This window comes from Diceros bicornis, chromosome 10, assembly GCF_020826845.1.
Source record: "Diceros bicornis minor isolate mBicDic1 chromosome 10, mDicBic1.mat.cur, whole genome shotgun sequence".
Classification (NCBI taxonomy): Eukaryota; Metazoa; Chordata; class Mammalia; order Perissodactyla; family Rhinocerotidae; genus Diceros; species Diceros bicornis.
The window spans coordinates 40,962,781-40,977,880 of record NC_080749.1 but is presented as its reverse complement, the minus strand read 5'-3'; the positions used below and the strand labels follow the sequence as shown (position 1 = coordinate 40,977,880).

The following is a 15,100-nucleotide window of genomic DNA, read 5'->3' as shown; positions in this document are numbered from 1 at the left end:
CATCTGTAAAAATGAAGAATTTGAGTATGTCTCCTGTTTTCTTAAATTTCCCCATGGCAAATCCTCAAGGTAGTCAGAGTAATCTTGATCATCACTTGGGAGCCAGTGCAACTGTGATCAGCTCTGGGCTTCCTCCAGCACCACCCCATTTCTCCCCTCCCCACTTGTGTCAGTCTTCCTGAAAGTGTTGTCTCCTCTCCCCTTCTTACTTCCTTGCCTCCCACTAATTCTTCAGCTACCTCTCTACTGACTGCCCTTGTCAAGATCACCCATGACTCCCTGTTATTTAATCCAATGATTATTTTGGATTATAATTGATCTTTCTGTAGCATTTGATATTGCTGATGCCATTTCCCTTAGCTTCTTTGGCACCATTTCTCCTCCTTCCCCTAGATAGTTTCCTCTTCTTCTGTCCCTTTCTTAAATGTTATTTCCTTGGGAATCAATCCTAGGCCTACCCCTCTTCTTACTCTGTACTCTCATCCTGATTGATACCATCTGCCCTATGGCCTCAATTCCAGGCCATTGATAAAGATTCCCCATCTGTTTCTCCAGCCCAGATATTGTGAAGGCAGGTCTGTGTTCAAACTGAGCCTAATTCCTTCTCTTCCCTGTTTATCTTTCTAAGATCCCAGTTTCAGTGAAAGATAGTATTGTTCACAGTGCAAGACAGAAATCTTAACTTCTTCCTCTCTCTATCTCTTCCCCTCTCCCATAAAATAAACTAACAATTATGATTTATTCTATTTTCTACATAAATTTTGAATTGGTGTCTTCTCCCTACCTCCTTCCGATCCCCCTCCCCCTGCCCTAGTTCAGGAAACCATCAACTTGCAGCTGGATACCTTTCTCTGGTCTTGCCTCCTTAAAATCCATCCTCCATATTACAGGATTTTTCAGATCACGACATTTCCCTGATCAAAGGCCTTCATGCTTGCAAAGCCCCTACAATCTGGCCCCCGTTGCCTCTCCATCCTCAGTTCTTGGCATCCCCACCTTGCATTCTTCATTTTTGTTCACACTGAATTTATTTCATTTCTTCAAACATACCGTATCTCTCGCTTCTGGGCCTTTATATGCTATTTTTTTCTGCCTGGGACATTCTTTCTATTCTCTCTCCATCTGGTGAATTCCTGCTTCTTTTTCAGGTCTGAAATTCAGACCACTTCTCTTTGGTGCTCCCCTGAATGCCCCAAGTCTGACAAAGGTGCCTCTCCCATGGCCTCTGCTCCATTATCCCATCAGGGCAAGAGCCACCCTATATCATAATTGCCTGGATCTTTGTATTCCAATTAGATCGGCAGTTCTGTGAGGACAGGGGCATATCTCCTGTGTTGACATTTTATCTCCAACACAGTGACTGATGCATAGCAGGTGCTTAATATTTGTTAGATGAATGAATGAGCCTCAAAGTAAACCACAAGCCAGCCTTCTTTATCACACAGGTGCAAATGCCTTGCTCTTATTTGCAATTTCTTCCTCACTAGTCAAGCTCTCCTAACTGGAACAACTATTACTTTCCCACAAAGAAGACAAAACTTTGTTGCAGACAAAGCAACCTATATATCCCAAAGGAAGAGAAACTTTCCAAAGGATCTGAGAATTAGCATATGGTAATTGTCAAATCCCGGGGTATCTTTTAATTCAACCTTCACAGTAGTTCACTTAGCTTGTATTCAGTGCTTAAATTGAGTAGAACCTCCTTAGGGAGGTTGTGTCATGCCTTAGTGAAGGTGGAGAGAATGAGAAGTACAGCTTTCCATGATATGGAGCCATGGGAGAAAGGGAGCAATCTGGTCTGTGGGATCTTTGTGTGTCTGACTCTACTGACTCCTGATATGGGAGATAGTCGGGGGGACAGCCATGACCATCAGAGGAGCTTAGGATTTTCCTTCTAAATCCCATTTGGGGTTTTGTATTCCACAAGGATCTGCTGCATCCTTCCCTCCTTTCCTCTCCTTGTGCTTCTTCTTCAATACTAGCCTCAGGAGAACCTGGTTTTAAAGAGTTTTCCTCCCCAGAAGCAAATCTTCCTGAGAGAACCATGTGACTGCCAGACTCAGCCTGCTGCTACTTTCCTAGGCTTCTCTTTCTCTATCATTGGTAATTCACTCACTCTGTTCTAGCCACTCCAAACTGTTTCCTTCTCAGGGCTGTGACTGGGTGAGGCAAGCGACGTGCCCATGGGGTAAAATTTAAGAAGTCACCCACTCTCAGATGGCACCCATGCGCTTGCATGAGCCTAAGTGTGAATGCCTCCCTTGAATCACCCCATCCTGGCTCTCTCTGCCAGGAAGGCCTGCTTCCCCTCGGCCGCCATGCCTCCTTCCCTCTCCAAACCTAATCCTGGAGTCCCAACTGAGATGCTGCCTCCTCCTTAAGCTCTCACTCAGTCCTACCAGTCTCTCCCACAACCCAGCAAGTAGTTCTCTCACTTTTCTGCACATTCTCAGTGGACCTTATTTATACCTCTCTGAAGGCACTGTAAACCTTATTTACTTCTTAGGCTTGTCTTTTTGTCTCTATGTTAAACTATAAACTTCCTAAAGGCAGTCTTTTTTTCAGTGTGTTCACAATATCTAGCACAGAGTTTGGCACACAGTAGGTATTCATAAGTCTGTGAGGTGAGTGGAGCGATCAAGGGGACAAGAGAGAAGGGCCTAGTGGTTAATTGCATGGGGTTGGGAGGCAGAGGGATGGTCATGGGCTCTGGGGCCAGTCTGCCTGGGTTTGCTCTCTGGCTCTGTCTCCTACTGGGCATGAGAACTTAGACAAGTTACATCACCTGTCTATGCCTCCATTTCTTTATCTTTAAAATGGGATCAGTAATGGTACCCCAACACCATTGTTGGTGTTGTCAAGTCTAAATGAGCTAAAACATGTAAGGCGCTTGACACAGACCTGATGCAAAGTGAACACCTCAGTAAATGTCAGAATTCAGAATAAAATGGTCTAGTGAAGGTACAGCCACAAAAAATGCAGGTGTGCACGCTAAAGGCAAAGCACATTTGTGACCAATGTCATAAAGAAAGTTCAATCTAAACCATCACTGGTGGAAGACAGAGGCAATGGTCTCATACTCCCTTGAGAACCCTGGTGCCTACTTTTTTTTGAAAACATAAATCTCATCTCTATAATTCAATAGAGGAATAGCTTGGGTAAGAAGATGGTAAGGGAGGCTGCCCAAAGAAGGCAGTAGAGGAGGGCCAAATGAGCTTGGGGTATTAAAACAGGTATTAAAATGTGCCCTGTTTTAACATCTGCTGATTTTAAGGGGAATGGAAACATAATGCTAAGGGAAAGTCATGTTTTTGCTGCCATCTACAGTCAAAGCGCAATTTTTAAAGTTTCTTCACACACACACACACACACACACACACACACCTAGAAAGGGCATTCTTGACAAAATGAGTGACACTTTAGATAAAGTTTGGTTTAAGTTCTAGTAATTGAGATAATTTGGGCATATTATTATAGTATTTTATTTACTATTCTTTCTAAAAGTATATATGTTTAATCAGTAATATAGCCTTTTTAACATCTCAAATTGTGAAAACTTATAAGAAGTCTGCTATAAAAGCTCACTCAATAGTGAGACTGTCATCTGTCGGGGTGGATTAGCTGCAGGTGTGGCAGCCAACAGACAGTTTGAGAGTTAATACAATGATTTCAATGAAGAAAGAGATGGATTGGATTTTACCCTATGTTTTCCTGCCCCATGACTGCGGTTCTCTGGTTGTTATTAGAATTATTGTAAATTGCATTTTATACAAGTGTCTTTTATTGTTTGGATATGAGAAGTCAACCAAAAGTATGTAAAAACAAAATATGACAGTGATGTCACCTCTGAGATGCCTTCTGCTCCTATGCTGCTATCCATATAATCTCCAAGATTATGATGCTTTCCCAACTTCCCTGTGCGTTATTTTTAAAGGGTTAAATATAGACAAGAATTATTGGAAAAGCGTTTGATGGAGAAAAAAGAAGTGGCCCTTCAAGAAGCACATGAAGAAGGAGAGAGAGAAAGGCGGCTAGAAGCCCTAAGGAAACAGGTGTTTTTAATTTGGAAATTTTCACGAGTGGTTTAAAAAAATGTTTCTAAGTGCTCTTAATAATGTTATTACTAGGGCTTCGTTCATGACATCTGCTTTATAAAGTATAAATTTTCCAAACTGGGAGACTGATCTTCATTCCTGGGGGCAATTAGATTTACAGTGAACCATTTCCAATTTCTTAGTATATTAAAAGACTTTATCAGCACCTTTTGAAAAGCTCTCCCAAGATTTAAATGCATCTATATTACTTATAGTTTATTAGCTGAATAGTATCCATTTGCAGAGGTGAGACTGCATCTAGGAGAATTTTACTCTCCTCAAAAAACCTGGTGGAGCTAGACCAAGATAATCCTCTTTAGGGTAGGAACCTCTATTTGGAAATATTCCACAGTCAACAAACATGTTAAAAACCCCTTTTTAGAAATATTATTTTTGTGGAGAAATAAAAGCCTTCCATTGCTTTGCCTAGTAAAAGTAGGGAAAAGTTTGGAAAGTTGACAGTAGATGGCAAGAGTAGGAATTTAAGAACTTGGGAGATGTGATACAATAGTTTTACTTGGTAATTTTTCAGAGTTTTTAACCTGTAAGTGATTAGCTTAACTCGTAAGCTCTGAAGTCATCATTGACACCATTTCCCAGCTGAGAGGAAATGACTGTCTGGTTTCTCTTCTATGTCAGTGAAGGCAACAGAGAATCTTGGATGGGAACTTGGCCTCTGGTGTCCTTCAAATCTGGTACAACCTGGTTCGCTACTTACTGGCAGAGGAAACTTGGATCTTTTACTTAACCTCCCCAAGCTTCATTTCCTCCTCTGAAAAATAGGGATAATAATAATAGTACCTGCCTCATAGATTTGTAGTAATGTGTGTTTACATTTTTTGAATATTTACTAAGTATAAAGCCATCTTCTAAATCCTCTTAGGTTTTACCTCATGTAATCTTTACAACAATGCTATGATGTGGGTTTTATTAATATTCCTATTTTACAGAAGAGGAAACTGAGGAGGCACAGAGGTTCCCCAAAGTCACACAGCTGGTAAATGTCAGATTGGATTCAAACCAAGGATGTCTAGTTAAATGAGATAGTATAGAGGAAGTGTAAATGCATACAACTATTATATTATCATCTTTGATAAAATAGATTATAGAAATAAATTCAAAGCATAGGAATATAAGTCCTGGTCATTCTAGATTAACAAAATTTTAATTATTCAATCATTAGCAAATAGTTATATACCATAGTTTTCTGGGGAAAAACTTAATGTAACTATTACTAAACACATTCTTGTTCAAAATATAACTCTGATAACTACAGAGTTAGTTATCCATAGAATTCCATATGATTAGAATTCTTTCCATCTGTGAACTCTTTGAAAGAGGAAGTATCTGTGCCTGTTATCTGTAATCAGTGTTTGAAACTATGGTATAAGACATTTTGGCTAGGAAACCTATAATAATTAAAGCATGTTCAACCCCCAGCTATGTCATTACAGTTTCTAAATAGCATTAAAAATGCCATTTTCTGGGGCCGGCCCGGTGGCGCAAGCGGTTAAGTGCGCGCGCTCCGCTGCGGCGGCCCGGGGTTCGCTGGTTCGGATCCCGGGCGCGCACCGACGCACTGCTTGGTAAGCCATGCTGTGGCGGCGTCCCATATAAAGTGGAGGAAGATAGGCACCGATGTTAGCCCAGGGCCGTCTTCCTCAGCAAAAAAAAAGGAGGAGGATTGGCGGATGTTAGCTCAGGGCTGATCTCCTCACAAAAAAAAAAAAAAAAAAAAAAAAAAAAAAAAAATGCCATTTTCTTATTGCTAATTCTTGACTTTAGGAATTAACAGGCAGGTGTTACTAATGGTGCATATAATTTACAAAATTAGTGGCTTCTTTTCATTAGGATTCAGGTTTGAATGGTTTCAATTATCATAAAAGACAAGGGCATCTGGGTTAAAATGACTCTGCAGTTTTTCAGTAGAAGGGGGAACAATGGTCTACAACTGTCCCTGGACTGTTGCCTGGTACAATGCAAATTCACCCGTCTTGCACAATAATGCCAACACGCTTGATTTTAGCCACGAATAATATGCTCTAGATTCAGGTTAATCAGATTAAGCTTTCTAGAAAGCTTCATGGGGTTGTTATCATGGCCACAGATTGCTAGTGGTTAAAAATTAATGTTTTTTATTTTTGGTTACTTTCAAGGTGGTTGAATATGTAGGTTTTCTATATAAGATTTCCTACGACTTCGTATCAGAAAGATAAATTTTTGGCTAAATTTAATCATAACTGTAATTATTCAATCATTAGCAAACAATTACATGTCATGGCTTTTTAATATTATGTTTTCTTTTTAAACATGGATCTGTGGATCTCTAGGACTGGCCTGGTTTAATATTGTTTCTGCCCTTCCCTTAGGTTTTATCTTTATTAAAATTTCTTAATTTTAATGGCCATTAAACATTATTAATGTTACCCAGGAATATTTAGCTTGTATCTTGTTCCAAGTAGCCTTGCTTTTTCTGCTTTTAGGTTGCTATTGTTGCTCAGTTTGATCCTGTTAGAATGATGTCAGATACAATGGCGTCAAAAGCAAAGATGGGTATTGGAATTGAAGAAGAATTTATTCTTCAGAAGCCACTTTTCACATTGAATACATACAATGAACAGCAGGTAATTATCAGAATTAGCATGATTGATGCAAATGCCAGGATGATGATGATAAGAATTGCAGAAGTGTTTTGGGTCACATAAATATTTTCAATATTTACATTTGAATACCATGCATATTAGCATAATTTTTAGTTCTAAATGATAGCACATAACTACTGCATAATTCTTAATATTACAAAATCATTGATAGGTGACCATAGAACAGTTTATCTGAAATGTTATAAATCTGTCATTGAGAATTACTTTTTAAATTTTAAAAATAATTTTACAAAATTTTACTTTATTGTATTTTGTTGTTTAAATATTTCTGTATCAGAAATTGTTTAAATTCCGAAGTTGTTTAAATTCATAACATAAATCCTATTAAAGAAACAATTCATGATTCTGATAAGACAAAGCAGAGGGAAGCTTTCAGAAATTAAAATGAACAGACGATAATATATCAGAGCTAATGAAACATTTTCTGTGGAAAAAGTATTAAGGGGTTATTTAACCATTTCTGAGAATTTCTGATTCATTTTAGTCTGTTCCTATAAGCGAGAAGGGAATTTAAAAATATTTTTTAGATGGATGGATGGAAGTGGGGAGGGAGGACAGATGAATGAATGGATATCACTGAAATTAAGGGAGAAAGTAGTTAATTTTACAAATCTAAGGAGAAAAGCTAAATGCTTATTTCATTATTTAAAAAGCAGGAAACTTCATCCATTGACCCACTGACAAATAAATCAAGTGTGCCGCCACAAATCAAGTGTGCCGCCACTATGAGCTGCATACTTTGCTAGGGAATAAAAAGATGAACAATTCATTTATTAATTGGACAAATGTTTATGGAATATTTACTATGTCTGGCACTGTGCAGATATAGTACTTGTCCTGCATGGAGGACAAGATAGACTTGTCCTGTAAACAAGAACAAGACAGACTTGTCCTGTATGGAGGAGGAAGTGAGCAGAGAGCTGGGTTGGGAGGGAAAGTAGTGGGTATGAGAATAATGCCCCTAGTGTGGGATCACCTCCATAGTGGAGGTCTGAGGGCTGCAGAAGTAAGGGGAAGGGAATGAACGTTTCCCCGTGAGAGCGTGTCCAAGAGGAAACGAAGCTGCCTCTTCGTTGAGGACTTTTGTCAGCAGTAACAAAATTCATCCCAGATAATTTAAGCTAAAAACAAAAAAAAATAGGTTGGGTGGCGAGGGGAAGGGTGGGCATAGGGAGAGGGATTAATTACAAGGTTGCAAGTGTATCTCCAGAAGCCAATGCGGGGAGGGCAGCTGGGACCTGCAACCTGGAAAGCTCTCAGATACCAGGGCTGAGGAAATACGGGTTTCATCAAGTGGAAGAGCGTGGAAAGAGGCCCTTACTAGTGAAAACCCCTTACACTGCTGTCTTCAGTGGAAGGTACATGACAAGGGTGGGTGCTGGGAGATGAGATTGAAAACATGGGTTTAGGGTCAGGCTGTGAAAAATATAGTAGGTCTTGCTTGCTGAGACATTTGACCTTTATCCCGTGAGCAGAGGGGAGACTTTGAAGCTGGTGAATTATATAATCAGATTTATGTTTTAGCCAAATGTCCTAAATGGAAAACTGGGAGGGGCGTGAAGTGCGGTCAGATCTTTTTAAGACGGCGGAGCTCTCATAGAAGTGGAGGGAGGGGCATGAATGGCTCTGGCTGAGAGGAGGACGGGTAATGAAAGTGAGGATGACTCTAAACTAGGCAGCAAGTGATCTTGAGAAGAGCCTGCATTTTGAATTCAAATCCACCTCCACTTTGACTGGCCGTATGAACTTGTGTAAGCTATTATCTTTACGTCTTGTTTTCTTCATCTGTAAAATAATAATTTGCAAGGTTCTTCTGAGGATTAGGTTAATAAATGTCAATTGCCCAGAATATTGCCTGGCACCTGGTAGTAATTCAGTAAGTTCTAATCATTAGGTGGTGCTGCCATTAACCATATAGGAATACAGAAGGAAAAACAGGGAGAGAAATTGTTTTGTTCACTTCATGTTTAGGGTGAAGATGTCGAGTACACATTTACAAGAAACTGATTGCCTCTGGGGAGGGGAAATGGGGAGATGGAGGTCAGCATGCCAGGGAGATCTCCATTTCACTTGATATCAATTCAGAAAATAGAATAATGGAAACATTTTAAACTTCAGAACCCTGGAGCTAAGAGATGTGAATCCTGGAGATAATTAGGGAGTCAACAGCACGCAGGTGGAGCCTGAATCCTTGGAAGTGGGTGAGAGTGACCAAGGGGACTATATTGGAGCTGAAGAGGAGAAACCTAGGTCTAAGGCTCAGATAAGTTGCTTCTCAGACACAAATCTCTATTATTCTTGACTTGTATATATCATTGCCCCTAGTCCCTGTATCTGATCAGTTGCCAAGTTCTATAGATTCTCTGCTTGATAGTGTTTCTGACAGTTATCTCTTCCTTGCTGCCAGCCAAGTTTAGGCATTTATTACTTCATGTCTAGACAATTGTAGTAGACTCCTAACCACTCTCCCTGCCTCCGTCTCCTCTTTCCCTGCCACCTTAATTTATCCTGAATTTACAATCAGATCTATCTTCTTATGAAACAATGATTATATTACTTCCATGCTAAAAACAGAAGCAAACATCAGTAGCTACCCAGACTCCTTGGCATAGCCTTCAAGCCTTTAGAGTTCAAGTCCCAGGCTTGGAAGTGTCCTTTTCCAGTGTTCCCCGGTACTCTACCAAGACTACCCTGATCCCAGATTGACCTATTTCACCTCTGAGTTTGCATGTGCCTTCCTTCCTTGCTTGATCTCTCTTCCTCCCCTCTCTGCTTTATGGAAGAGTAAGCTGGACTTTACAGTTAGCTCAAGTGCTCCTTCTTACCTGAGACTATACTAGTCTCACTGGCACCAGGAGCTGTTCCTCCATGTTCTACTACTCTTGGAGCATCTGTCACACGTTGCCACAACCTGTAGTTATCTGTGTGCATTCTTATAACCTCTATTAGTTTAAGAGCTCCTTGAAGGAGGGGCTGCTTTCAACAGCTTATTATCCCATCCTCTAGAGGGACTTCAAGTCCATGTAAAATGCTTCATTAGCAGAAATACATATGTGGCCATCTTCTTATCATTGCAAACAGTGTCTGTTGATATTTAATATTCATAGAAGGAGGAATAAGGTCCAATCAGCTATAAATGAAAACAGAAATTGAATTACCCATATGTCTGTTCCCACTTAGAATCAAATTGATGGAAGCATTTTCTAGTTCTGCTTGAAATAGAAAGCTGGCCTTGGAAGAAAAGTTCTATTGATTTTGTTTTTCAAGTAGTGACCATGTATTTAAACTTAATTTACATATTGCTAAATGATGGAGAAATTAAAATGTCTGTTTAAAGACAGATGCACAAGGTTGTGGTTTAGATTTATTTTATTTTAACCAATGATTGTCTGTATTTTGTAATTCCAGCTATCATTAAATAATATATCAGCAATAGGACTGAAAGTAAACTTCTTTCACTCCATCTTTTACTAATTTTATTGTGTTATATTTTGACTAATCTAGTATGCAATATTCTATAGATCTTATTTGGAAACCACTGCTACACTGGAAAGTGATAATGTCAAAAAGATTTAGGCATTTTCAGTAAAAATAACTGGAATATAGCACCATATACACAAAGTTTATTGTCATCTAGTCATCTATCCAGAAAAAACAAATTAGGCAGCTTGGGGAAATATGGAACTAAATGATAAAATTTACTTTAGTTCAATGAATTGCCATTTATTTAAATTGTTTTTTTTTCTACAGATAATTTCTGACCCTAGGCTTCGTTTTGAGTTAGCACTTCGAGAAGCTGGACTTCATAAAACATTGTATGCCAAAGAGATATTACCAAAAATCAATCCTAAAAAACATCCAAGAAAGGACACGGAGTCGACTGTATTTAAAATCTAGAGCTCATCCTCAAATCCTATTATATGTAAACAAGATTTTTCTTTTACTACATTTATATGGATAACAATAATTACTACTTTCTAAAATTTTTTACAATATCAGATGCAGAAATCATAGCATCTTTTAAAACAACTTTGCTTTTCTTTTGATTCTTAGAATTTTATGTACTATTTTCAATATCTTTGTTATGTTTAATACTACTAAATTCTCCAAGACTATAGAACTTAATTATGACACATATAGTACATATATTATCATTTAGTAAATTGCATTTTGGAGGTTGCGTTATCCCATGAAAAGAGCTCAAAATAACCATTTGGGAGAATTATAATTTATGTTGCTGCTACCTGCTAACATTCGTTTCTGCTTGTTATTTCAGAATTTGACTTTTTAATTATGGAAGCTTCATTATCATTAATACTTCTGTTATTTCTTGATTATTATAAGAGGAGACTCAACCTTTCTCTGAATTTAGAAACCAATTTTGTACACCATGTTTACTGCAAACCAATCATCCAAACAATTTCATTTTGCAAATTAGCCCATAAGAATAAATTAGAAATTAGAAATAGCATTTCAAGCATGGGAATTTCTGTTTTGGCTTAGAAAAAAATGTATTTGTGTGGTTGTTTAGAAGGACTATGTTAAAATTTATAGTATTCAGAATGCTATCAAAAGTTCCACATTATCTATTAAATGTCTACATAATTTTGTAGAAAGAAAGTGTTTCAAATAAAACTCAAGCATAAATTTTTTGCTATTTCTAAGAAGTGGTTATTTAATCAGAATAACAAATCAGTGTTGTTGAAAGTTGCCATTGTTACTGTTAAGAAGATTAACCTCCTTTTTCTCTCCATTGCAGCTCCCTGCCATTTCCCACCCACGTCCATCTCAGGGGTTGCAGTCTCCATGCAGTTACTGAAATAATGTAAAAAATGACAAAGACCAGTCTAACTGGTGGAATCTTTGGCTTTATAATTGTCCCCAATGTGATGGGAATAAATAATGCAGGAAGCCCAGCTCATCAGAATAAACTTTTACAAAAGATTATATGGGAAAAACCTCTTATCTATATTCCAAAATTCATTATAATACCCTCCCAGTTCAGTCTTTTGCATCATCACAACATCTCATAATTAGAAGAGGAGGAAGGAGTCTTTAACAAGACTCAAGGAGTAGTGAGCATTAGCATCTATCTCAAGGGTGTCTCCCAGGGTCACAGGTTTCTTTATGTGCTCTCAATTTACTTGATATGAAGCCTCAGACCATAAGCCATGAAAGCCCTGCTTTGTCAGAGCACATCCTTTCTAAGTGGCAAGACACTGATGCTGCTCCGAGTCCACTGGTCTTTCCCAACATCAGCATCCATACTGATGTCCAGGAGATCTCACTCAAATTCCAACTCAATATCATCCCTTTTACACTTTCCCAACAGTCAAGACAAGTAGTTGGTGATGCACAGCAGGAGGTAGTGCCACCATTTTGAGAACCATGGAGAGTTGTGGTTATGAAGAAAACATTAGTTGAGATTTGGGCAGCAGCCTAGCTCTTGGCTATGCCCAGACTCAAACCTTATTAATTTTCTTTCTTTCTAAATGTAGTATTAATAATAGTTAACTGTTCATTGAGCACAAACTGTGTGCTCAGCACCACGTATGTACTTAACATATAATGTCTTACTTAACTACCATAACAACCTTATGAGATTGTCATCCCCATTTTATAGATAAGGAAATAGGTTCAGAAAGGTTAAAATAATATGCCCTAGATCAGTTGTTTTTCAAAACTAAGTCATTAAATCATTAAATTTAGTGTAAGTCATTGAATTTGGTGAGTCCTGACCAGAGTTTTTTAAATGAAGCAAAATAAATCTGAAATCCAAATGGCAAATAAACATGAAAAGATGGAAATACCAGTTAAGACTCCCCAATGAAATATCAATACACACCCACCAGATTGGCAACAATACCAAGAAGTCTAACAATATCAAGTAATGATGATACACAACAATGAGTGGTAGGGGTGTTAATTGGAAAAGTTTGGACTTATCTGGTAAGGTTGAAAGTGTTCATGCACTTTGATCCAGCAATCATACTCTTAGATATGTGCCCTTGAGAAGCCCCTGCACATGTATATGAGGAGACATAAATTGAGATTCCCGAATGAAAACAAGCCAAATGATGATCAACAGTAGAATGGATATAAAAATTGTGGTATATTCATATACGGAATTGCATATAGCAATGAAAATGAAAAAAAAAATCAACATAGACATAATATTTAGTGAAAGGAGCCAGAAGCAAAAGTATACATACTGTGTTGTATTTCATTTATCTAAAGTACAAAAATAGGCCAAACTAACCTATATTGTTTAGGGATACATACATAGATGGTGAAATAATAGAAGAAAACAAGAAAATGATTCATGCTAAAATAAAGGTAATTATTACCTCTCAGGGATAGGGAGGCAGATGGGGGCAGGGGCTTCCAACTTAGTGGAAATGTTTTATTGCTTTAATAGGGTAGTGATTATATGATGTTTCTAATTATTCTTTAAAGAGTATATAAGTGTTTTATATACTATTATATGTCAATGCCATAAATTCTCAACGAACTGAAAAAAAATTAAGAAAGCAAATTATTAAAAGTATAATTTTTTAGTATATGAGTACATCAGAAATAAACGTTATCGCCAGTTTCTGATTTAATATCTGTAATTTATAGGAATTTCTGAGTTAGCAAAGACAGTCCCTGCCTGTGAGTCATATTTGCCCTGCATAGGATAGGATTCCCTTTATTTTCCTCCCCACAACCCTTGTGATCTGCTGCACTTAGGCTCTTGCCTGGCTAGTTTGTCAGGCAGGCTTAAAAAAGAAAGAAAAGAGCATGTACCTAATAAGAATAAGCACTGTGCTGTGAAATTTGATTTTACTTATCCATATATATGTATATGGTGGATCACAACAAAAATGTATTTCTTAATGGGTAACGATCCAAAAAAATTGGAAACCACTACCCTCAATCCCATGGTTAATAAATGGTATTTGAGGATGATGGGCATATCTCAAACTGAATGGAAAGAATGTAATTCATGTAAGGCAGAAAATCCCATATGTCACCACTATCAAATCTGCAAATACACCCAAGTCTGCATTTACCTTTTGTTTCCTCTAACAGAGGGAGCAACTCTCTCTCTCAAACGCTAATCCATCCTTCCATGTGTGTTTTGGGTTTCATGCCATCTCAACTCCAGAGGAATTTCTTACTTTTGGATATGCTCTTTCTCGCCTATATCTTCAAGATCTCAGCATACACAAATGCTCAAATAAATCCCACTTTAACAATCAATCTCCCTTAACCCCACATTCTTCTCTAGCTACCAGTCTATTTCTCTGCTCCTCTTCTCAAGTAAACTTCTTGAAAGTTGCCTGTAGATGTTTGATGTCTCCTCTTCTCACTTTCCAATCATTGTCATTTGTTCTGATTTAGCCTTGCCCTCACCTTCAATGAGGCTGCTCTTAGCAAGGTCACCAATGAACTCCATATTGACAAACTTGACAGTCTTCACCATACTGACTTCATGGCAGTATGTAACGCAGTTTACAACTACCCCATTTAGAACATGCTCTTCTCTTGACTTCTATGACACCAACCTGCTTTACCTCCTGCTTCTCTAGTCACTCCTTGATCTCCTTGGCTGACTCCTTCGTTTCTATTAATCTCTGAGTGTTGGAGGGTACCAGGATTAGACCTTTCAGCTCTATCTTTCTTTATTGTTAAATCACCCAAGGGAAGATCCTTAAACACTATACTTTAGTTTTAACTTTTAAATTATGTCTTTTGAGTGTCTTTCAATCTACATGCCCCCCCATCCTTTTTTTCCCCTTGAAATTTATTTGTTGAATAAACAAATTTACGTGTGGAATTTCCTATGTTGGATTTTGCTGACTGTATCCTCTTAGCGTAGTTTAATATGTTCTTCTGTCCTCTGGTCTTTGTGTTTGGTGTAACTTGATAGTTGAATTTAGAGGCTTTATCAGATATTTCATTGTGGTGTCGTGTTCTCTCATCACGATACATACATTACCTCTTTGAGCTTTTTTTCTGAAATTTTAGCTGCCACTAATTCACACGGCCTAGATCCATTAATTAATTATGGATTGCGTGGTAGAAATACTATAATTCAATCACTCCTTCTTCCTTTAATCTTTTGTTGTTGTTGTTGAGGAAGAGTCACTGTGAGCTAACATCTGTTGCCAATCCTCCTCGTTTATTTACTTGAGGAAGATTAGCCCTGAGCTAACATCTGTGCCAGTCTTGCTCTATTTTTTTGTATGTGGGACACTGCCACAGCATGGCTGGTGAGTGGAGTAGGTCCGTGCTCAGGATCCAAACCCATGAACCCGGGCCACCAAAGCAGAGTGTGCAGAACTTTAACCACTTCGC

At 38.2% G+C, this 15,100-nt stretch overlaps 1 protein-coding gene across 1 annotated transcript in view; it reads left to right on the top strand.

The window, feature by feature from the left end:
- Positions 1-11,396, top strand: part of CCDC148 (coiled-coil domain containing 148) — a 238,622-nt gene extending 227,226 nt beyond the window's left edge. Inside the window, exons 13-15 of the mRNA XM_058549014.1 lie at positions 3,935-4,052; positions 6,578-6,718; positions 10,508-11,396. Of these exons, the coding sequence (XP_058404997.1) occupies positions 3,935-4,052; positions 6,578-6,718; positions 10,508-10,654 (406 nt within the window). The 3' untranslated portion in view covers positions 10,655-11,396. The remainder of the gene's footprint in view (positions 1-3,934; positions 4,053-6,577; positions 6,719-10,507) is intronic.
- Positions 11,397-15,100: the final 3,704 nt, after the last annotated feature.